The sequence below is a fragment of the Meles meles genome, chromosome 8, assembly GCF_922984935.1.
Source record: "Meles meles chromosome 8, mMelMel3.1 paternal haplotype, whole genome shotgun sequence".
Lineage (NCBI taxonomy): Eukaryota > Metazoa > Chordata > Mammalia > Carnivora > Mustelidae > Meles > Meles meles.
This window is the reverse complement of record NC_060073.1, coordinates 19,671,055-19,693,615: the sequence shown is the minus strand read 5'-3', so window position 1 is coordinate 19,693,615 and position 22,561 is coordinate 19,671,055. Positions and strand designations below refer to the sequence as shown.

Here is a 22,561-nt window from a genome sequence, read left to right as displayed (position 1 = left end):
AACCAGGTGGGCAGAGTAAAGATCATACTGGGATATATCACTGATGCTTACATATTGGTGTTACAATTCAATAATTAGTTGTTTTAAGAATATATTTATTGATTTGAGAGAGAGAGCACGAGCAAGAAGGAGAGGGAGAAGCTAAGAAACAAGGTTTCTGGTTTTGTATGGTTTGAAATTGGTACACTGGCAATGACCCAATATTGTGGTTTTCTCTTAATGTATCCTGGGACTTTGCTCTCTTAGAACATCAAAACATTGAACCTGATGTGGGGCTCGATCCCAGGACCCTGGGATCACGACCTGAGCCCAAGGCTTAACCAACTGAGCCCACCCAGGCACCCCTTAAGAATTCATTCTTTTTTTCTCAACAATTCATTCTTATATTGATTACTGATTATTGTATTCTGATTGGATTCCCCTGGGGGAGCCACCCCCTTGAAGGTAGGATGATGCTTCCCCTGAAGTAGGGTGACCATCTGTCCCAGTTTGCTGAGGACTAGGGGTTTCCCAGGACAAAGAACTTTCAATGCTAACACTGCAATAGTTCTGGGCAAACCAGGACAGCTGGTCCCCCTAAGAATGGACTTAGCCACTGCCAATCACATGGGAGGAGCTTGTAAAGACTAAGCCAGGAAAAGAGGATTGGGACATGTAGACATGGGGGAATTGCCTGGGATAAAGAGTGAAAGGAGAGAAAAGGAGAGAAGGGGAGAAAATTTTTCTTATATTGGCTCTGGGCTCTAAACAACATCTACTACACTCTGCATGGTAGAAATTGGCCCTGAACTCTGTAGCAGCACCGTGAGTCATCTTATCAGGAATTCCAGGAAGTGGAATTGGGCCTTGAGCAGCCAAAATGATGAGCCAGTTGTAGGTTTTGCTGTTCCAGTTCTGTTCTGTTCTTTCGAAGCCTGATCTCATGGTACTGTGGGTTAATGTGCACACTTTGGGTTGGATGGTAAAGTAGAAGCAAGGTAAAGGTATAGAAGCAGCACAGGGAAGGGGAGAGATTTCAAACAGCGGGTAATCATTCACAGTAGAATTACAGGAGATGCTTCCTCCTTTGGAATTATTTATACAGGGTAAATATTCATGGTACAATTGGATTGAAATGTATGAACATGTTAAGACTCCAGAATGACAAAGAAACCAGCCCTTTCATAAAGACAGCCCTCTATATAAGAATTAAGGTCTCAAGAGAATGATAGATCCTTAATGTTTTGTGGGTAAACATGGAGATTCCTTTCAAATGGACTTTGTTTAATGTGTTAATTTATGATTTCAAGGTCTTATTTCCTTGCTCCTTTTTAGTATCCAGAGATCTCATCACTCTTACTGGATTATCACAAAGGGGGGTTTAGAGTGTAGTCATTTAAAAAAAAAAAAAAAAAAGCCTGTGAATTTGATGTTAGGGAACTGAAGTTGAAGTATCCCCAGCATTCAGCTAGTACTTTCCCTTCTTTCCTGCATTGCCATTCTTAGAGTCATCTAACTCTTACTTTTGTTATCTCTTATTCTCACCACTTTGTAGAATTTGGGCTGGACCTAGAAAGCAATACAGGTCCTGAGGACATGTGCCTGCACAACGATTAAGTTTCCTTGATTTCTTTTTTTTTTTAAAGATTTTATTTATTTATTTGACAGACAGAAATCACAAGTAGGCATAGAGGCAGGCAGAGAGAGAGAGAGGAGGAAGCAGGCTCCCCGCCAAGCAGAGAGCCCGATGCGGGGCTCTATCCCAGGACCCTGGAATCATGACCTGAGCTGAAGGCAGAGGCTTTAACCCACTGAGCTACCCAGGCGCCCCAAGTTTCCTTGATTTCTTATTTTTTTGTCCTCCTCCTAACTTCCCCCTCCAATGCCAGGGACAGCGACTGCCAAGAGTTGTTTTCAATTTATGATTTCAGGTCAGGATACAATCACAATATGTCTGTTATCTGTCTAGCTTCTATTTTACTCCTCTCCCCACCACCTCCTGTATGTCTTCACTATATGACCCCATTAGTCTAAACTTAGATTAATTTGCTATATATCCTTTATAGTCCAAGGATCAGGAAAGGAGCTCCATCTATGTTCAGTTCATTTTAAACTAAGAATGTGTTTAAGATTTCTATTTCATATAATTTGAAATTGGTAAACCAGTCATGACCCAATATTGTGGTTTTTCTCTTAGTATATTCTGGGACTTTGCTGTCTTGAAACATCCAAGGGCAAATCTGGAAAACTCCAATGCTGACCAGATGGCATCATCTCTGGGAAGATGAAGCTTACATAAGACAGACATAATCCTTGATTCTTTCCCAAAACTGTAGCAGGGAGATACTAAAAAATCCACAATAAGGACCTCAAGAGAAGATTTCACAGGCGCTTATAAAAAGCCCTTAGAAGCAAACCCTTGGTAATTTGAAAGTACAGATCCTGATCCCACCCCTAGATCGTTTTGGGGAAATTGTAACTAAGGACTGAAAAAATCCTGGCCTGTAAAAGTTCATGCTGAAAGATTAAAGAAATAGATTTGAACAGTTATTCTGTGGAATTATTAGGAAATAAAATACTCCCAGAGAAAAACACTGCCAGCCAATATTCAGTGCGTTCAGCACTCAGAAATTATCTTTGGTGTGCAAATAATAGACTTGAAATTGCTTTTGAAATCTCTCCAAGACTGTCCCTCCCACTCAGGCTTCATGTTACCATCTAGTGAGTTGAGTTGTGAAAAACCCCAATTTTCCTTTAAGGTAGTTTTTTGTTTGTTTTTTTTGTTTTTTTTAAGGCTAAAATGCCAGGCATTTTCAAAGCTCACACTCCACCTTGCATGATACGCGGATGGCAGTCACCCTTTCCTCATTCGATATGCACAAAAGAACCAAAACTCTGTAGGGAAAAATACCCACCTCAGGAAACCTGGAAAGACTTAAAGTTAAAATATTGTCTCATGAGGGAGACAAAGCAAGCTTGGTCACAGGTCAGATTTTACAAAAGAAAAATATGTAACAGGGCACCTTTGTTGCACAGTGAGTAGAACTAACGTTCCCAGGCACCTCTCCGTGGTCCATTCTCATCTCCATGACGTCACTGTACATGCCGAGCTCAACCTCCTGCCAAATGGACCCACTCTTTATAGAGTAGGATGATGACGGGAAATAGCATTTGGAGTAGAAATAAACAGCAGATAATAACCCATAATTGTTTTTAATCGTGGGGATGAGTCACCCTCAATTTATTTCCAAATTTCTTCTGTCATCAGCTGTTCATTTCTTTACTTTGAAAATCACCAGATTAACACTGCCAAAGGCAGGTAGGAAATGATCCAAGAGGACAATTCTGAAGTATCACATGGTGAGCTGATGATAAACTGGGAACAAGGGGCGCCTGGGTGGCTCAGTCGTTAAGCGTCTGCCTTTGGCTTGGGTCGTGATCTCAGGGTGCTGGGATGGAGCCCTGCACTGGGCTCCCTGTTCGGCGGGAAGCCTGCTTCTTCCTCTCCCAATCCCCTGGCTTGTGTTCCCTCTCTCGCTCTGTGTCAAATAAATAAATAAATCTTAAAAAGAAAGAAAAAAAGAAACTGGGAACAAGACAATCCTCATGAAAGTCTCTTTTTTGTCCCAGCAAAGGCACCAAAGTGTGAACCTAATTCACACATTCGTTATTCCAATCAGGTTATTTTTATATCAGTGTAATTTTAGAATAAGACTTGATGGAGGATTATTTATTTTCTGGGAAATTCTGTCCATCACTTTGCACACAAGATATTCAAGTAGGTCTAATACCAAAATTCATTTCACACCAAGAAATTATGTTTTTACTGCTTTCACAATGCCTTTATTCCCTAAATCTTCCTTCTCCTCAAGGAATTTCAAAGCAGAATGGCCAAACAGACATTCTAACATCATGGGCATAAGAAATGTGATCTGTTTAGATGTGAGCTGTTAAAACCTGGGTGAGTCTCTTCTGCCCATCAATCTATCAGGTTTTTAGATCTGTAAAGTGTTAAGCTTGCTATTTTGTCTACATTTGACTTGTCTTCTTTAAGCTGATTGGGTTCTTAAACCAATTTAGTCTCTAACTCCTTCTCTGGTTTGGAAAGAGGACATTGGAGTCCAGATGTTTTCTCTAGAAACCAGGTCCAAGTCACAGTCCAACTACTGCAGAAAGACTAGAGATGGAGGCTTCAGGCTGTACCTAAATCCTCTTAAAAACACAAAGCTGAAAACTCAAAATTAGTAGCCATTTACTTTTGTCAGAAGACCATTCCCTAACTTAAATTTGCTCTTTACACTTGCCTCAGATGATGCCTATACAGGCAGCAAAGTAGGAAAGCTAAAATCCCACCCAGTAATTTAGGACAAATGAATATTGTTTTCACTTGAAATCTCTAGACAATTAAATAAAAAACATTCTGGCTGACTGCCATTTTCCCCTTTGCTTTGATTTTGCAGGCACAATCATAAATGTCTGCTGCTAGTGAATTTTCAATCACTCAACCTGGAGTTGAGTGGGTAGCAGGGAACTATTGGCTTGATTTTGGTTTAGGTAATGTATTTGCAAATGAATCAGGATATTCTGGCATAGCCATAACCCTTCTAAAACACACAGATTAAATGTCAATTTGTGACAAGTGTCCACATACACAATCATGCTAGATGATGGAACTCTGTAGGGGGTGGTGAGGCAGAAAGTTTGTCACAACTCCTTCTGGGAAATTTCCCTCCCCTCCACCTCTCACATTAGCTAAAATGAGTGAGCATCAACTCCTGACGGATTCGGTCAGCTTCTAGGTCCAAGGACTCCATGTGTTCATACTCTTCTTCAGGGGGCTGTTCCATGGGTCCTGTCATTGGAGAGGACCAAACATCCATCCCATGCTCCAGGGAAATGTTGTGGAGGACACAACAAGCCAAGATAATGTGGCTGGACTTCTCTGGTGAGTACTGCAGCGCTCCCTTGGATCCATCCAGGCAGCGAAATCGGGAGCAGAGGGTGCGGAAAGTCTTCTCAATCACACTGTGAGTTGCAGAATGGGCCATATTATAGCGATATTCGGCTGGGGTTTCAGTAATGTGAAGGGGGGTCATGAGCCAAGTACGCAGAGAGAAGGAACTGTCACCTGTGGGGGAAGGTCCAAAGAAATCATAAATCATTCTAACTAGAGTACAAACAGAAATGAAAATCCAGGAACATATACAGAGAATGGATAAGAAAATGCAAAAGACTCTAGAGCCACTGTGCCCCGGAAAAAAGGAGAGGGAAATGTTATGGTAAAAAGAAGGCATGCCAGGGGGTGTCTCGGTGGCTCAGTGGGTTAAAGCCTCTGCTTTCCGCTCAGGTCATGATCCCAGAGTCCTGGGATCGAGCCCCGCATCGGGCTCTCTGCTCAGCAGGGAGCCTGCTTCCTTCTCTCTCTCTGCCTGCATCTCTGCCTACTTGTGATTTCTGTCAAATGAATAAATAAAATCTTAAAAAAAAAAAAGAAGAAGAAGAAGGCATGCCAGGATCACGAGAACGAAGACATAGGTCTTGGCTAGAAATATCCTTGTTAAAACCAACAGAGAAAAAAGGCTAATAGCTTAAAAAAGAAAAGGCAGGGTGCTTAGGTGGCTGGGTCAATTAACTGGCTGCCTTCGGCTCAGGTCATGATCCCAGGGCCCTGGGTTTGAGCCTGCTCTTCCCTTCTCCCTCTGCAGCTCCCCCTACTCGTGTTCTCTCTCTCTCTGTCAAATAAATAAGATCTTTAAAAACAAACAAACAAATAAATAAAAGGGGGAAGGGGGAGCCAAGCCTGAGAAATGTGGGGAGGAGGTGAAGGCACTTAAGGAAATGAAATTCCCGGATTTTCTGAACTCAGTGATATTGTTCTTTAATAAAAGGTTAGTAAAAACTATCATATAGCAAGCCAATCTTCAAAATCTCCAAAGAGAAAAAGTTCAAGAGAGAAAAAAGAGAATTCTGCCAGGAGAGTTCAAAACCCTCGTGAGGAAAATTTCTAACTTTACCATTAAAGTGTCAGATCCGGAAAGCACTACCTCGGGATTTCAAAGTATTTCATGGAAAACAATCATTCATTCTCCCAGTACTAAGAACAGTAAGATAAAAGTCCCAGTTCCTATGGCACAGATCAGAACTCAGGTGTTCCTAGATATTACAATCACTAGAACTATGCCTTTGTATCAGAGGGACTGGTATAATTTCACTTTAACAAGGAGAGCATACATACAATGATACAAATAGTAACAGTGATAAGGAAATCAAATCAGAAGTCAATTAAAATAATATACAGAGGCATTTTCCTAAGGTGACTTCCTTGTCTCTGGCAGTGCTAAGAACAAAATAACCCTCAAGACTGGGATGCAATGTCCTGTTACAACAGTACAATGTTTCTGTGATGCTTAATTGTCCTGACTCACTACAGCTGACAGATGAAATGTCTCACACAGAGGCACAACCCCTTAGAAATCTGAGACAAATAGGCTCTGGGAGTACCAACTTGCACAATGGCTGTGTTCCTGACCCACTATCAGTTCTGGTAAATAGTTATGGATTGTTCAGAGTCTAGGCCCTGTTCCAAAACACCCAGGACTCCTTTCTTTCAGGAGCTTACATTTTTTAAGTACTGGATCAACTTTATTTAAAAAAATTTTGTTTTTACTTATACATAATTGACATATGACATTGTATTAATTGTACGTACTGGAATGTTGTTAAATATTTAAGAAGTCTCATGATATTTTCAATTTTTACATTTAGTTGACTTCCCCCCCAAGTACGACCTATTTTAGTTGAACTCACACCTACTAAATACTAAATTTAAGAAACTGATGCTGTAAATAATAACGAAAATGATATCAGTGACTCATTGAATACTTACTATGTAGCAGGCATTGACTAGGCACTTTGAATGTATTATCTCTTTTATCCAATGCCAACCCTGCCAGGTAGGATATAATTGAACTAATTCTACCAATGAGAAGATCAAAATATCAGTAGCCATCCTGTGGTATGCCACGCAAAGGAAGCGGAAGGAGCTAGTCACTAAATGCTAATGTCAGACTCAAGAGTCACAAAAACAATGGTGTAATGCTGTAAGAGAGTAAGACAAACATTTACATTGAATGCCAAAGGACAGAGATACTAAATGGTATTAGTTAAACATTTCTCTCTGGAACAGTATGAGCCTTAACTGGGGAGACATAAAGGATAAGCTAATTAATGCAGACCTTTTATAACATGCCCCATGGTCATTAACTGATTATAATCCAAGCACCACTGGAAACAGACACTCAGGAGGGGATTAGGATCAGAATTGCTAAACAGATTACAACTGCTTACATGATCAGTCATCCACAAGACATTCTGGCAGATCTTACCCAAAGCTGCTCAACAAGACCAGGCCAAGAGCTGAAGAAATAAGAACTCAGGCTGAATTCTTTGTAGGAGCAGGTACATTTAGAGAAGAGGAATAAGGTGATGCAATTCTGAAGGGACAGATGAGAATGAGGGGATGAAGGGATGACACCATGGTAAAAATATGCTAAAAAAAATTCAGAGGCTCCTATATATCCCTCCTTTGATGGAAACGTTACTCTGAATTTTATGTTTGTCATTTCTCTGCATTTGTTTATATTGTATCTAAGTAATATAATACTGTTCTTGGTTGTGAACTTTATCAAAATGATTTCATACTAAAAACAAAACATAAACCTAAAAAAAACCAAAGGGAATCACAGTCAATTCTACATTTGGCAAATTTATTTTATTTTTTAATATTTTATTTATTTGACAGAGAGAAATCACAACTAGGTGGTGAGGCAGGCGGAGAGAGAGGAGGAAACAGGCTCCCTGCGGAGCAGAGAGCCCGATGTGGGGCTTGATCCCAGGACCCTGGGATCATGACCTGAGCCGAAGGCAGAGGCTTTAACCCACTGAGCCACCAGGCACCCCTACATTTGGCAAATTTAGAACTATTTCACAAATCTGATGGTGGTTCTTAACTTTTTTAACACCTTGTTATCCTCATAATCCTGCCAGTCTTCCCCTAAAATATTACCCCATTATCCATCACATCCTTTAGATACCAGTGTTTTCCAAACTTATCTATTTGTACGAATCACTTGAGGCACCTGTTAAAAATGGATGTCCAGATTCTTTCCTTGACGATTCTCATTCCCAAAGACTGAAGTGGGGCCCAGTGATGTATATTTTTAATAAATTCCCCAGATGACTCTCTTGATCTGGAAAATTTGTGAAACCCTTACTAGTTCAGGGGTCTTCAAACTAGTTTTCCTGTTAGAGGTAATGGAGGCTTTGCAAGGAATTTATGCTAGAACTGCTAGTTGTACTAATCAATTTCCACATGGGTATACTTTTCCCCTCCCTAGTGCCTAGCATGTAGCCTGATACCAAAACTGGCCTTAATAAATATTTGTTAAATGTTGTTACCATATCCATCTCTCCCACTTCCACCCTTCCTGTAAAAAGGGTAATCAGAAAAGTAATGAAAATTTATCAGAGTTGGGGTGCCTGGCTGGCTCAGTCAGTAGAGTATGTGACTCTTGATCTTGTCATGAGTTGAAGCTCTAAATAGGGCGTAGAGCCTACCTAAAAAAAATATTGTCAAGAGTTTTCCCTTATTTCCAATTATGTCCTGTTAAAAACCTCAAAAAACTAAAGCCATATTTCCAACTGAATCTGGGGTCCCAACGTGTGAAGGAAAAGAGAGTAATTCCTACATGACCTTGAAGTCCTTAACAGAGGGACTATTTGCCAAATACACTTAATTCTTCATGTGACCTAGTTCTAAAAGTTAAACACAGGGGCATCTGTGTGGCTCTGTTAGTTAAGCATCTGCCTTTGGTTCAGGTCATGATCCCAGCCAGGGTCCTAGGATCAAGCCCTACATCAGGCTCTCTGCTTGGCCGGGAGCCTCTCCCTCTGCCTATCTGTGGGCTCTCTGTCAAATAAATAAATTAAACAAATAATCTTTAAAAAAATTAACAAAAGTTAACCACAAGTGACTTGGGTATTCTGTGCCTTAATTTCCTCCTCCATAAAAATGTTGATGATATCAGTATTTAACTTTTCAATAGTGTTTATAACAATTGAGACAACCCAATGCAAACTCCTTACGACACTGCCTGACAAGTTCTAAGTGCGCAGCATGTTTTAGCTGGCTTTATAGTAAGGTACCAAAGTCACTTTCCATAAGAAATGAGCTTGGTGGTTCAGTCAGTTAAGTGTCTCACTCTTGGTTTCGGCTCAGGTCATGATGGGGTGGGTGGCTGCGACCAATCCCTGCTCAACAGGAAGTCGGCTTCTCCCTCTCCCTCTGCTCCCCCTCTGCTCCTCTCTGTGCTCGTGCTTGTGTTCTCTCTCTCTTGCATTCTCTTTCAAATAAATAAATAAATAATCTTTTAAAAAAAAGAAATTTGAAAGTTCAAAAAAGGCACAAGGTAGGATTTTTTTTTTTTTTTTTTAAGATCCTGGAATCAGGACCCGAGCCGAAGGCAGATGGCCTAACTGAGATGCCCAGGAGCTCCCACACAAGGTAGGATTAAGAAAAATGTCCAGCAGGGGCGCCTGGGTGGCTCAGTGGGTTAAGCCTCTGCCTTTGACTCAGGTCATGATCTCAGAGTCCTGGGATCGAGTCCCATATCGGGCTCTCTGCTCCGTGGAGAGCCTGCTTCCTCCTCTCTCTCTCTGCCTGCCTCTCTGACTACCTGTGATCTCTCTGTCAAATAAATAAATAAAATCCTTTAAAAAAAATGTCCAGCAGGATAAAGAGAAGGGGGTACCCTAATAACAGAAGATAAAAGGAACAACTCAAGAAAACCACTGAGTTCCAAGATATCACCCTGGCAGCTCTACATCATTGTGACATCAGTCTCTTCCCACTTGGAACAGGGGAGAAACAAAGAATATTAAAAAGGAATAATTTCTGAGTGTCTACTGCATGTTAAATACTGTTATGAGCACACACCGTGCAGATACGATCCATGGTTTGAAAGAGAGGTCTTCCAATCCTTCACGTTTCTTTTCATCTCTCACATAACATGTTGTATAGAAGATAACCTTTGTTCTGTTGCTTACATAATAGTCTGCTTTAGAACAATCAAACACACACACAGAACCAAGCTGCCAAGCTTAAGGATATTATCACAGTTACCCAACTATACTTCTCCCAGCTATGCAGTCACCCCAGTTTGCATTGCTCCGTAAGTCAGGCTTCCCAATGGCACTTGGGCAGATCTGTCAAGTGAGCTCCCACGAGAACTGTGGAAGTGCACTGTCCGCTATCATTCTTTTTTTTTTTAAGATTTTATTTATCTGAGAGACAGCAAGCTAGAACAGAGGGAGCACGAGCAGGGCGGGGTCGATGGGGAGAGGGAGAAGCAAACTCCATGCTAAGTAGGAAGTCCAACTTGACTTGGGGCTCAATCCCAGGACCCCAGGATCATGACCTCAGCGGAAGGCAGATGCTTAACCAACTGAGCCACCCAGGTGCCCCTACTATCATTTTCATATAGGTATCATAATAATAGTAACCAATGACAAAATCTTATATTTGTACAATACTCTATAATGAACTCTCATATGTATCACCTAGTCCTAACAATAGATATTCCAGCTGTTGGCATTATTTTTTTTAATAAATATTTTATTTATTTATTTAATAGAGAGAGAGATCACAAGTAGGCAGAGCAGTGGGTCGGGGGAGAGCAGGCTTCCCGCTGAGCAGAGAGCCTGATATGGGGCTCGATCCCTGAGATCATGACCTGAGCTGAAGGCAGAGGCTTTAACCCACTGAGTCACCCAGGTGCCCCTGTTGGCATTATCTTTAACATTTTACACATGATAAAAATTAAGGCTCAGTTGAAGGGATGTATTATATTTAACCACATCTGTCCTGATTAAGAACTTCAGTTGTATTAAAGGGGAATGTTTTTGTAGGGATGTTGTTGCTTCTGTTTCCAACTATAAAACACTGCGGCAGCTTAATTTTATTTCCCATCACCAGTGTTCCTACTTATGACCATATGCCTCAAGAGAAATCCTTAGAAATGAGGCTCTGGACTAAGTATTATGTTTTTAAACTTTAATAAAATGTCCTTTAGGTGTTCATTTTTTTTTTTTAAATTAAGACTCGGAGAGTTCTCACCTGAGGTCTCATTAAAAAAACGAACAGGACTGAGACTCAGGTCTATGGATTCTCAAATTTCATTCTGCTCTGTTACATCACTTTTCTGTGGCTACAAAATGAAGCTTGTGCACCTGAAAACTTACCAAGCAGCCAGCTATCTTTGTGTATTCCAGCTTCGAAATGACTACTGAGGGAAGACTGCTGCAGCACAGCATAGTCCTGGAGGCTGCCTGGCCAGTTGGTCTCCACAGTCATTAGTGCCCCTCTAATGTCACACACCATCAGGCAGTTTAAAGAATGCAGTCCTTTGCGGTTCACATAGGAAAGGTCTTCAGCATTCGGTGCCTTGATTGCCACATGGATACAGTCAACCACCCCTATAACCCCTGGCATCCCGGCCAACCCATAGAATTCATCCTTTAGAGCCTGCACGGAGGCTTCATCCGCTGGAAAGCGAATGAACTGTGTGGCTCTTTCCACAAGTGCTTCGGTGACATTGGCAACACAGCGACTCATAGATGCCTGACTGATTCCAATAGCATCTCCCATCCGAGTCTGGAAGGAACCTGAAGTATAGAAGCCCAGTGCTGCAAGGATCTGTGTCTCTGGGCTAATAGCTCTGGATCTCTGAGTAGGTCTAGAAAGACTTGCCCCCAAGAGCTCCACCAAGTAATAAATGAATTGTCGAGGAAACCCATACATGGACATCAAGTATTCATCAGTCACGTCATCCAGCTTAAAGCGGTCCAATGTCCGGTGACCTCGGCCATAGAGCAAGAGATCACAGTCAAGTACTGTTATTGGTATAGCCATGGTACATGTAAATGTGATTTCTCCTTTCCTCTGCTACTTTTCCTGAATTCCTCTCAGTGAAGATGTTGGTGCAAGAAGGTATTTAAAGAAGTGTCAGAATTCAGCAGCTAACCATCAGTTAAATGGCTCTGGCATTTGTAATCTTCTCTCTGTAAAGGTTAAAAGAAAAAAAGCATTAGAAACCGACCAAAGACTTTAAAGGGATTCAAAGGCTACAACAGCTCCTTTTCTCAAACTTCAGTCTGTCCAGGCAATGGGTGCTATACCTGTAAATCTGGGTTTTTCTCCACTAACACATGCCTGCACAATAGGCTTGCTGTGGTTTGAAAGATAATGGGAGTTGTTTTGTATGTAGCAGAGCAGCTCCCTCGACCCTACAGTTTGAAGGAAGGAAGGAAGGAAAGAAGGAAGGAAACGAAAAATGTGAGATGATTTTGGTGGCTCACATAATGCTTGACATTTGAACCCCAAGAGCACAAGATTAATGGAGGAGGGGCACCTGACTGGCTTAGAACCAAGGGGAAGGTCTCTTGATCTCCCGGTTTGAGGGTCTCTTTGTCTCTGGGTTTTAACTTCCAGCTCCATGTTGGATGTAGAGATTACTTAAATATAAAATCTTTAAAAAAAAGGTTAATGGAGGCGATAGCGTAATTATCCATAAGGTAAAAGAAGTCTGCACTTAACTACACAGGCCACAAACTGGCTGACATAAGTCTTAACTACGCGAGGCAGGAATTAGTCACGCCTAGTTTCATTACCCAAACCTTCTGGCTCCACCAGGTAAGTACGAGAGGGACGTGAGGGGTGCTCAAACCAGTCTAGCAAGACAGGTGCGGGCAAAAAACTGCCCGCAATCCAGCCAGGTGGACACAGATCGTGTGCTCTAACAACAGGCCGTGCCTTCTCCCCCACGAAATCCAAATCGTGAGGCTGAGGGCCAGGAAGCAACGAAAGCCCAGACAGGTTAGGAAAAAAAGCGCAAGAGGCTGGATGAGCCAGAGCTGGGAGGCGACTCCGCCACTTATAAAAGGTGCCTTAGAAAAGATACTTAGAAATCTGATTGCGCCGGCTACTCAAAGTCAGCGAAGGCCCGTCACCCACCTCTCCGCGGCTGCGGGGTTACCAGCAGCACTTCCCACCCACCCAGACGGTCCGGCCCTTCACTGGAACCAGTGGCCGCGAACTGGCCGCCACGCCGCTCACCATAGGCACCGCCCCCTCGCGTCAGCGGCCTCCCCACGCCGCGTCCTCACAGCCGCTTCCGCGGCAGCGCGCGGTTCGACGGCGCACATTCCACAGTTAACCCAAAAGTTTTCACTCTTTCGAAGACCCTCCGCCCCCCGCCTTTACGCCCTTCTTTCCTTCTGAGACACTTGGAAAAGTTAGTGAGAGAGATTTACATGGAAAGGAAATCAACTTTTATGGGAATTAAGGAGAAAGAGATGAATTAAGGAGTCCATCCTGTAGCGAAAGTGCGGATGAGGTTACGCAGCTGTATTTCCCCCATAACCCTCTTCCTCCCCCCGCCTTCATCCGAGCGGATGAAAACAAACACTAACGATGGCGGCGCCGGGAGGCGACCGGCTGCTGGGCTTCAGGCAGTAGTGATCGATAGAGCTGTGAGGGCACTCTTGAAGAACGCGAGTCAACGTGAGTGCGACAACTCGCGCAGTCCTGGGAGTGAAACACCCGGGGCCCACGAACCACGAGCCTCCTGAGGCGTGAAGTGTCCATCTGCGACCCCTTCTGTCCCCGCAGCTCCGGAGCGCAAGAGCCCGCATCCAAGAGACGCAGCTGGCCGGCCCCTGGCCCCGGCCTCCGTAATGAGAGCCCCGAGCCACTCTCTGTGTCGCAGGTTTGCAGGTACTAACTTTAGTGGGGATACCCCCAGAACATTTCAGCGCCCCCGGGTGGGAGGCAATGGATCTGCGGCCTAACGGATACCTCCTTGTGAGGACTAAGCCAAGTAGCCCCCATACAGTCCCTAGACCTTTCTTTGGGAAGTCGGGTTGGTGTAGGCCCCGTTGGCCCTCGATGGCCCCTAGTCTTAACAGAAATCCACAAAGCTTTAGTCTCCACTTTCTAAGCTCTTTGGGTTATCTCGTAAGGTTTTTGGAGGTAATTTGTGGGACCCTAACTCCGGGGTTGGTACCAATATGAGTGAGGTAGATTTTCATTCAATCAAGATTTGTTGGGAAGAAAAAAACAAAAACAAAACAAAACTTGCTGAGTGCCAAATATGTACTCCGCGTGTAGGTGAGGGTGACTGTTGACTAGTGAAAAAAGGGACCCCAAGGTTCACGACTGTCTTCTTACTGGCAGTGGAACGACTTGTGGAATCCGACGATCCATTCTCATTTAATAAATCTCTGGGTAAGTGGCTAAGCACCTTTTGGGGTTCATCACTAACTCATCTTAGTTTTCACTTTCCAGGTCAGTTTTCAGCTTGCCCTGTCAATTGAGCGTAGCATTTCACTTTTAGTATTTTCCGTTTAGAGAGAGAGAACAAGCTGGATCATTGTACTTAGTTTAAAACTCATCTGCTAAGATGGTAGAATTTATTGAGCACTCAGTAGGAAATGTGCAATAATACACAACAGACCCTTTCTTTACACTAAGTTAGTTTCTAGGCTTTCGTGTGTTTTATGAATGTTAGTCCTTTTTATGTATGGCTGTTGTGGGCCCAACTAAATTATAAGTTTTGTTTTTATCTCCATTTTCAGCTGAGCAGACATAAATGCTTGTGAAGTGGAATCCTGAGTTAATATTTTTAATGCACAGTGAATGATGAGTAAGTGCTGATCCAAGTATCAAATACAGTGATCCATATAATGAGATGAATGTTGTTAATTCATGCACTGTTTTCAAATTACACCCTTTTGGGTGTAAAGTTAAGGATATGGCAACTTTTGAGATTCGTATTTCATAAAAATTGCAAACCACTGGGTTTTCCATTATTGTACTTAACACGTAACTCTTTTTATTGTGCATTTGTATTTTTCCCTTAGCAGGGGTTATTAAAATTGAATTTTAAAAATTGAACCAAAAACTGTAGATCTTGAGCTCTAAACACTCCCTATTTTTTTTTTTTTAAAGATTTTATTTATTTATTTGACAGACAGAGACCACAAGCAGGCAGAGAGGCAGGCAGAGAGAGAGAGAAAGATAGAGGGAAGCAGGCTCCCTGCTGAGCAGAGAGCCCGATGCGGGACTCGATCCCAGGCCCCTGAGATCATGACCTGAGCCGAAGGCAGCGGCTTAAACCACTGAGCCACCCAGGCGCCCCTAAACACTCCCTATTATATTGTTTTATATAAGGACTAAGAATCGGCTGGACACAGTGGAGTCCTACCATATATGCATAATGGGATTATACTGTATGGAGGTGGAGGCAAGAAATCTTTTCTACTGTCTTTCCTGCCCCCATCTCCTCTGTATTAGCTTAGGACCTCCATGACTCAAAGCAGGGTGCCCATAGCCTAAATGCAAAAAGAAGACATTAACTTTGAGCTTTCAGAGACCTAAGTCCTACTGTATGAGTGATTTTTTGAAGATAATTTTGACTATTCAGAAAAAGTACCTACTTGATAAGGTGCATTCCCAATATTCTGCATTTATATTTTGTTCAAATGGGAAAGGAAGGTTTGTTTTGGAATCTTTATCTGGAGAGAAGTTATTTAATCTTAACAATACCTAAAAACAGCAGAAATTTCATTTTTAAAGATTTATTTATTTGAGAGAGAGAGGGAGAGTGCCGGCACACACGCAGTGGGGAGGAGCAGAGGGAGAAGAGTCCCAAGGGGACTGCGCACTGAGCACTGGGCGACTTTCTTGATCTCATAACCCTGAGATTAGACCTGAGCCAAAATCAAGGGTCCTGCACTTAATTTAACTTACTGTGCTACTACCCAGGTGCCCCTGAAACTTGTTTTAAATACTTCTTTTCCTTTTAAAACATTTTCTACTTTATTATGGAAGAGATGAATAATGACAACACTGGTTGGAGTGCTGTTTAGATTACAAAATGAAGACTACACCTAAAAAAAATTCCTCGTTATGACCCTTATTTTTCAACTTAGTTTTCATTTTTATTTTTTATTTTTTAATGGCTTGCATGTTGATTTTTTTTTTTTTTTTTTAGGATTTTATTTATTTGACAGACAGCGAGACAGGGAACACAAGCAAGGGGAGTTGGGAGGGAGAAGCAGGCTTCCCACTGAGCAGCGAGCCTGACTCAGGGCTCCATCCCAGGATCCCAAGATCATGACCTCAGCCACCCAGGCACCTCTTGTATGTTGACTTCAGAGTCTTCAAATACATGTACCTTACTAACAGTTAATTTTTTTCCTAAAAGCTAATTCTTGAATAAAGGTTACTTAGATTTTATATGTGGATAATTTGGAAGTAATTTCCCATATGGGGTGTTGAGCTGAGTAAAGCACCGTTTTTTTCATGCATGGGTTTAATAGATGAGAGGGTGTATGGGTTGCTGGTTCTTGTTTCCTCTCAGTCAAATTGTGGAGACCAATAAAAACTCTTTAAGTGGTCCTTGATAGGATAAGGGCGTTACAGTCCGGGAAGAATGCAAAGGGAACTCTCTAGGCCTCTCTACCCAGGGACTGTCAACAAGGTTTTCTTTCAGTTTGGATTTTAAATCCTAAAAGGATTTTAAATCCTTACAGGAATGTAAAATTAGTTTAAATCTTTTAAATCCTTAAAGGGATTTAAAATTAATTTAAAGTAGTTGTTTTTAACTATAAACTGGGCCAGTTTATTAGAGAAATCCTCTAAATGCCACTGTAGGTAACACAGGAAATTTGTTTTGCCTTCATGCTGTCCCCCATATGTCCTTGGTTACAAGAGAAGGGCACCACTACTTAGAAAAACAACTTAGTTGACTGTCCGACAGTAGTATCTTCTTAGTAAAATAAAGGTAAATAAAGAATTTATAGAAGTGCTAACTTAATACTATTATTTTGAAAAATGCTGCTTTCACTTTTGAGTTTTGATTCATACAAATGTGAAAGAAATACAGAGTTTAAAATCCTTTTTTATATTCTCTCCAGTGTTACGGTTTGTTTGTTCCCCAGCCCCTCCAATTCCTTCTGTATTGTCCACAACTATTAAGTCATTAGGAGAGAGATTATATTGAGAAATACTGAGATTTAGATGTCCTCTTTTAAGTAGAAGTTTAAGGGTGTTTTTACTCCTGAATCTATTTCTGTTGGAATTTTGAAGAGACCAGATATTGGCCATATTTATTCTTCAGAATAAATAGTTAATTAAGCCTGGCTTTATTTTATTTTATTTTAATTTTAAAGATTTTATTTATTTGACACACAAAGATCACAAGTATGCAGAGAGGCCGGCAGAGAGAGAGGAGGAAGCAGGCTCCCCGCAGAGCAGAGCGCCTGATATGGGGCTGGATCCCAGGACCCTGGGATCATGACCTGAGCAGAGGCAGAGGCTTTAGCCCACTGAGCCACCCAGGTGCCCCGAGCCTGGCTTTATTTTTACTTCCACCTCCCATTTTCTTTTGGTTTATTTTACTTCTCGTTTCTTAAATTGAATACTTAAGTTCTTAAATTTATAAAGTCATTTAAGGCTATACATTTTCTTCTGAATGTTTCTTTTGCTGTATCTCATGTTTTGGTTGTCAGATATTCTCCATTTTGTTTATTTCTAGGTAGTTGCAATTTTGGTTTTTATTTCAATGTCTATTATAAAAAACTTCTTAATTTATACATGGTTAACTTTTTGTTGTATATTTCTAGTTTATTGGATTATGGGCAAAAGCATCTTGGAAATTTTTTTTAACAGTCAAGAGCACGATTAATTTATTATATTCCTTGAACCTGAGAAAAGAATGTGAAAGGTTGAGTTAGATAACAAGGTCTTTATTGAAGGTCTCATATATATAGCAAGTACTCTTTACAGGAACCATCTCATTTAATCCTCACCACAATCCTATGAGGTAGGTATTACTTACTGACATTTTATAAGAAAGGAATTTGAGGTATAGAAAGATTGAGTGACTTGCCCAATATACCATTACATATATAGAAACTTGGTTTTATTATTCAGATCCTCTGTGTTTTTGTTTATATCTACTTGAGCTGTTGTCAGAGAGGAATGTTGAACCTTCAGGTATCATTTTGGTTTGTTTGTTTGTTTGTTTGTTTTAAGATTTTATTTATTTATTTGACAGAGAGAGATCACAAGTAGACAGAGAGGCAGGCAGAGAGAGAGAGAGGGGGAAGCAGGCTCGCTGCTGAGCAGAGAGCCCGATGCGGGACTTGATCCCAGGACCCTGAGATCATGACCTGAGCCGAAGGCAGCGGCTTAACCCACTGAGCTACCCAGGCGCCGTATCATTTTGGTTTGATCAAACAAACTCTCCAGTAGTAACTCTAGGAATTTTTGCTTTATGTATTTTATTGCTATATTACTTCTGTATAAAGTTTTATGGCAATTTATATTTTCTAAGAGTATTTTGTCATTACTCAATATCCCTTTTAATCTCATTTCATCACTTTTGGCCTAAAATGCTGCTATAAATATTGCTACTTCGGCTTTCTTTTTCTTTTCTTTCCTCTTCCTTTTTTTTTTAAGCTGAGTATATCTGTGCTGTTTCTTTATTTTCAAACTTTCTTTGTAACTATTAGGTAGGAAGACTATTTCAGTTTAAACCTTTCTATTCTCCTCCTCATTTGTCTACAAAGAACTTTCTCAATTGAAAAGAGGATCTCTACAATTTAATAATAACCCTAATGTTTAGAAAGTGGGGAAATTACTGTTTTCTGTTTGTACTTCAACTTGTACTTAACTTTCTTTTTTTTTAAGATTTTAATTATTTATTTGACAGAGAGAGAGAGATCCAAGTAGGCAGAGAGGCAGGCAGAGAGAGAGGGGGAAATAGTCTTCCTGCTGAGCAGAGAGCCTGATGCGGGGCTCGATCCCAGGACCCTGAGATCATGACCCAAGCCAAAGGCAGAGGCTTAACCCACTGAGCCACTCAGGGGCCCCTGTACTTAGCTATTTTTTCTTAAATGTTACTGATTTGCCATATTGAGCTTTTTATTCTGAATCTAAAACATTAAAAAACTCTATGTTAAAAACTGGAAAACAGGGGTGCCTGGGTGGTCCAGTCAGTTAAGCGTCTGCCTTTGACTTAGGTGATTATCCCAGGATCCTAGGATTAGGCCTCAGGTCAGGCTCCCTGCTCACCTGCTCAGTGGGGAGTCTGCTTTTCCCTCGCCCTCTACCCCTACGCCTGCTTGTGTGCTTGCTCTCACTCTATCTCAAATAAATAAAATCTTCAAAAAAAGAGAAAAGAACCTGGAAAACATTATTTTTTTTTAGTAAAGTTTAGTTAACTTTTCCCATTTTTTTTTTTTTTTTAATAAGTAGACTCCATGCCTAGCATGGAGCCCAGTGAGGGTCTTGAACTCATAACCCTGAGATCAAGACCTGAGCCAAAATCAAGAGTCAGATACAACTGACTGAGCCACCCAGGTGCCCCTAACTTTTTCCAGTTTTAAGGACTAGAGATATTTTCTGGAGTCATTTTATATAATCTCTTGCCAAATTATTCAGTTGTTTCTTTGAAGTATTTGCCTTTTTTTCTTCTTTGTTGTCTGCATCACCTTAAATCTAATGTATCACCAATTCCCCATCTGGATTGGTGAAATAGCTTCCTAGCTGGTCTCCACTTTTTGTCCCTTTACTTTATCCTCCCCGCTCTGTATTCAGATTAATGTCCCTAAATCTTACCCAAAGAAGAATCTGCAGACTCCTAGAAATCCTCTAGAGCCTCTTTTCCTCACTTTCATGACCCCTGGTAATCTGGTCAGACCATACTTTTTTAAAAAAAAATATTTAATTATTTGATAGAGCACAAGTGGAGGAGCAGTAGGCAGAGGGAGAGGGAGAAGCAGGCGCCTCGCTGAGCAGGGAGCCCAATGTGGGACTCCATCCCAGGACCCTGGGATCACGATCCAAGCTGAAGACGGATGCTTAACTGACTGAGCCACCCAGGCTTTATTTTTTCATTACCCCTTTACGTGAAAATTCTCAGCTATATATTTGGTAATTTTGCTTCTCCCATATTCTTTCTCCTCTCCCTCTGAGACTCCGCTTACATATATGTTAGACCTTTCCCTGTGTCCCCCATTTCTCAGGTAACTACATGTGTCATCTTATACCTGTTGTCATGGTCTGATTAAATACCTTAAATCATGCCCTTTCATTCTCAGAAGTATCCCAAGAGTATATGGTCACTTTATGTCTTTCTTTTCTTTATTTTCCGTCCTTTTGCTTTTCTTTTTTTTTTTTTTCCTTTCTTTAAAGATTTTTTATTTGTTTTATTTGACAGACAGATCACAAGTAGGCAGAGAGGCAGGCAGAGAGAGGGGAAGCAGGCTCCCTGCTGAGCAGAGAGCCTGATGCGGGGCTCGACCCCAGGACCCCGAGATCATGACCTGAGCCGAAGGCAGAGGCTTTAACCCACTGAGCCACCCAGGCACCCTGCGTCCTTTTGCTTTTCTATACTTTATTCCTGATACTTTCTTTCTGTCTGTATTCATGTTCACTGTTTCTGTCTTCTGCTGGTCTAATCTGCTATTAGACTTAACCATTGAGTTCTTAATTTAGTGTTTTGTTTTTTAGTTCTAGAATTTCTCCTTAGTTCTTTTTGCAGTGTCTAGTTCTCTGTCAAAGTACTCAATTTTCTGTTTTATTTAAGTGAACATATTAAGCATAGTAATTTTAAGAATGTGTCTGATTATTAATATACTTTTAATGTCTGTTGTATCTGTTAGATTTAGATCATTTGGGTTTATCTCCATGAATGCCCAGTTTATTTTTTTGTGCCAGGTATTGTATGTGAAAAATCATAGAGATAATTTGGAGACTAGGGTGACATTATTGTCTTCCAGAAAGAAGCTACATGTGTTTCTGGCAAAGACCAAGGACAGACCTTATCCCACATTGTTGAAGATAGTTATGTTTAAAATTTTTCATAGCAAAAACTTTAAAATATTTATCTTGAAATAATACATATTATAATGTACTTTGTTGTCTTCTGAGAGAAAACATATCCACTCTTTTTATAAATTTTAAAAAATTAGTACAGCAATAGCATGTTTATCTGGATTATGTATTATGGATACAAATGGAGAGGAGGAACAGAGATGGACTGTGAAGAACAAAGAAATACTTGGAGAAGAAGGAAAAGAAGAAAGACCTATACATAATATCTGTCATCTCTATCCCTTTTGTCCTCATTTTGTGTGCTAATCTTAAAATTCAGCCCATTACCTAATGTAAAATGGTATGGCTGCTTTGGAAGACACTTTGGCAGCTTCTCAAGAAGTTAAATGTTGAATTACCATATGACCCAGTAATTCCCTTTGTAGGTATATATAAAGAATTGAGAACATATGTTAACACAAAAAATTGTATATGAATGTTCTTAGCAGTATTATTTATAATAGCCAAAAAGTGGAGACAGCTCAAATATTCGTCAACTGATGAATCAGTAAACCAAATTTGGTGTAGCCATACAATGGAATATTATTCAGCCATAAAAAGGAATGAAGTACTGAAACTACAACATAGATTGAACCTTGAAAACCTTACGCTTAGTGAAAGAAACAAACCACAACAAGACCACATATTCTATAATTTCCTTTATACAGAATGTCCAGACTAAGCAAGTCCGTAACTACAAAGCATAATAGTGTTGGCCAGGTACTGGAAGGAGGGAGAATTGGGGATTGACTGATAAAAGATGTGGGATTTCATTTTAGTGTCACGAAAATGGGATGGTTGTGAATATGCTAAATTAGTGAATATACTAAAAAGCACCAATCTGTATTCTTTAAAATGGCAAATTTTATAATATGTGAATATCTCAATTTTAAAGAAAAACTATGAAATGATTTTTTAAAAAATCCTAAATCACTCCTGCCTCCCAGTTCAAAAGCTCTAGGTTTGTGTCCCTTTCCTCCCAAGCTACTCTCCATTCTCAGTACTGTGCACTCTGTAGTTTTCTTTCTTTCTTTTTTTTTTTTTTAAGATTTTATTTATTCATTTGACAGCTAGAGATCACAAGTAGGCAGAGTGGCAGGCAGAGAGAGAAAGGGAGGGAAGCAGGCTCCCTGCTGAGGAGCCTGATGTGGGGCTCGATCCCAGGACCCTGAGATCATGACCTGAGCTGAAGGCAGAGGCTTAACCCACTGAGCCACCCAGGTGCCCTGTAGTTTTCAAAACAACCTTTCCTTGCTACCTTATACTCAGATCTTTATAGCTGCGATTCTCTCGTGCTTATACTGATTTCCTGATGATTTGGGCCTTAACATTACTTAGGTGCCATAAACTTTCTCTTTTATATGTTTGCCATGTTCACAAATAAGCATATTTTCTTTTTTTTTTTTTTTTTTTTTTTAAAGATTTTATTTATTTATTCGACACAGAGAGAGATCACAAGTAGGCAGAGAGGCAGGCAGAGAGGCAGGCAGAGAGAGAGGAGGAAGCAGGCTCCCCGCGGAGCAGAGAGCCCGATGCGGGGCTCGATCCCAGGACCCTGAGATCATGACCTGAGCCGAAGGCAGC

General features: G+C 41.0%; 2 protein-coding genes across 11 annotated transcripts in view; one reads left to right on the top strand and one right to left on the bottom strand.

The window, feature by feature from the left end:
• Nucleotides 1-3,552: 3,552 nt before the first annotated feature.
• Nucleotides 3,553-13,128, bottom strand: HARBI1 (harbinger transposase derived 1). The gene is made up of 3 exons (XM_046014957.1): nt 13,049-13,128; nt 11,278-12,096; nt 3,553-5,107 (listed from the first exon to the last, which is right to left on the bottom strand). The coding sequence occupies exons 2-3, from the start codon at nt 11,945-11,947 to the stop codon at nt 4,728-4,730; spliced, it is 1,050 nt and encodes a 349-aa protein (XP_045870913.1). The 5' UTR covers nt 11,948-12,096; nt 13,049-13,128; the 3' UTR covers nt 3,553-4,727.
• Nucleotides 4,831-22,561, top strand: part of ATG13 (autophagy related 13) — a 65,348-nt gene continuing 47,617 nt past the window's right edge. For 2 of the 10 annotated variants that reach the window (XM_046014956.1, XM_046014954.1), the window contains exons 1-2: nt 13,481-13,810; nt 14,204-14,320. The gene's annotated coding sequence lies outside the window, so the exon portion shown is untranslated. Of the gene's footprint in view, nt 4,925-13,477; nt 13,811-14,203; nt 14,321-14,670; nt 14,739-22,561 lie in introns of those variants that run through there. The other 8 variants (XM_046014952.1, XM_046014953.1, XM_046014951.1 and 5 more) reach the window with 8 other exon arrangements.

Bases quoted from the DNA above. Each gene is read 5' to 3' on its own strand.
- HARBI1 (XM_046014957.1), bottom strand. From the start codon at position 11,947: ATGGCTATACCAATAACAGTACTTGACTGTGATCTCTTGCTCTATGGC. The intron at 5,108-11,277 runs GTAAGTTTTCAG...CTTCCCCCACAG, and splicing joins CAAAGATAGCTGGCTGCTTG to GTGACAGTTCCTTCTCTCTG.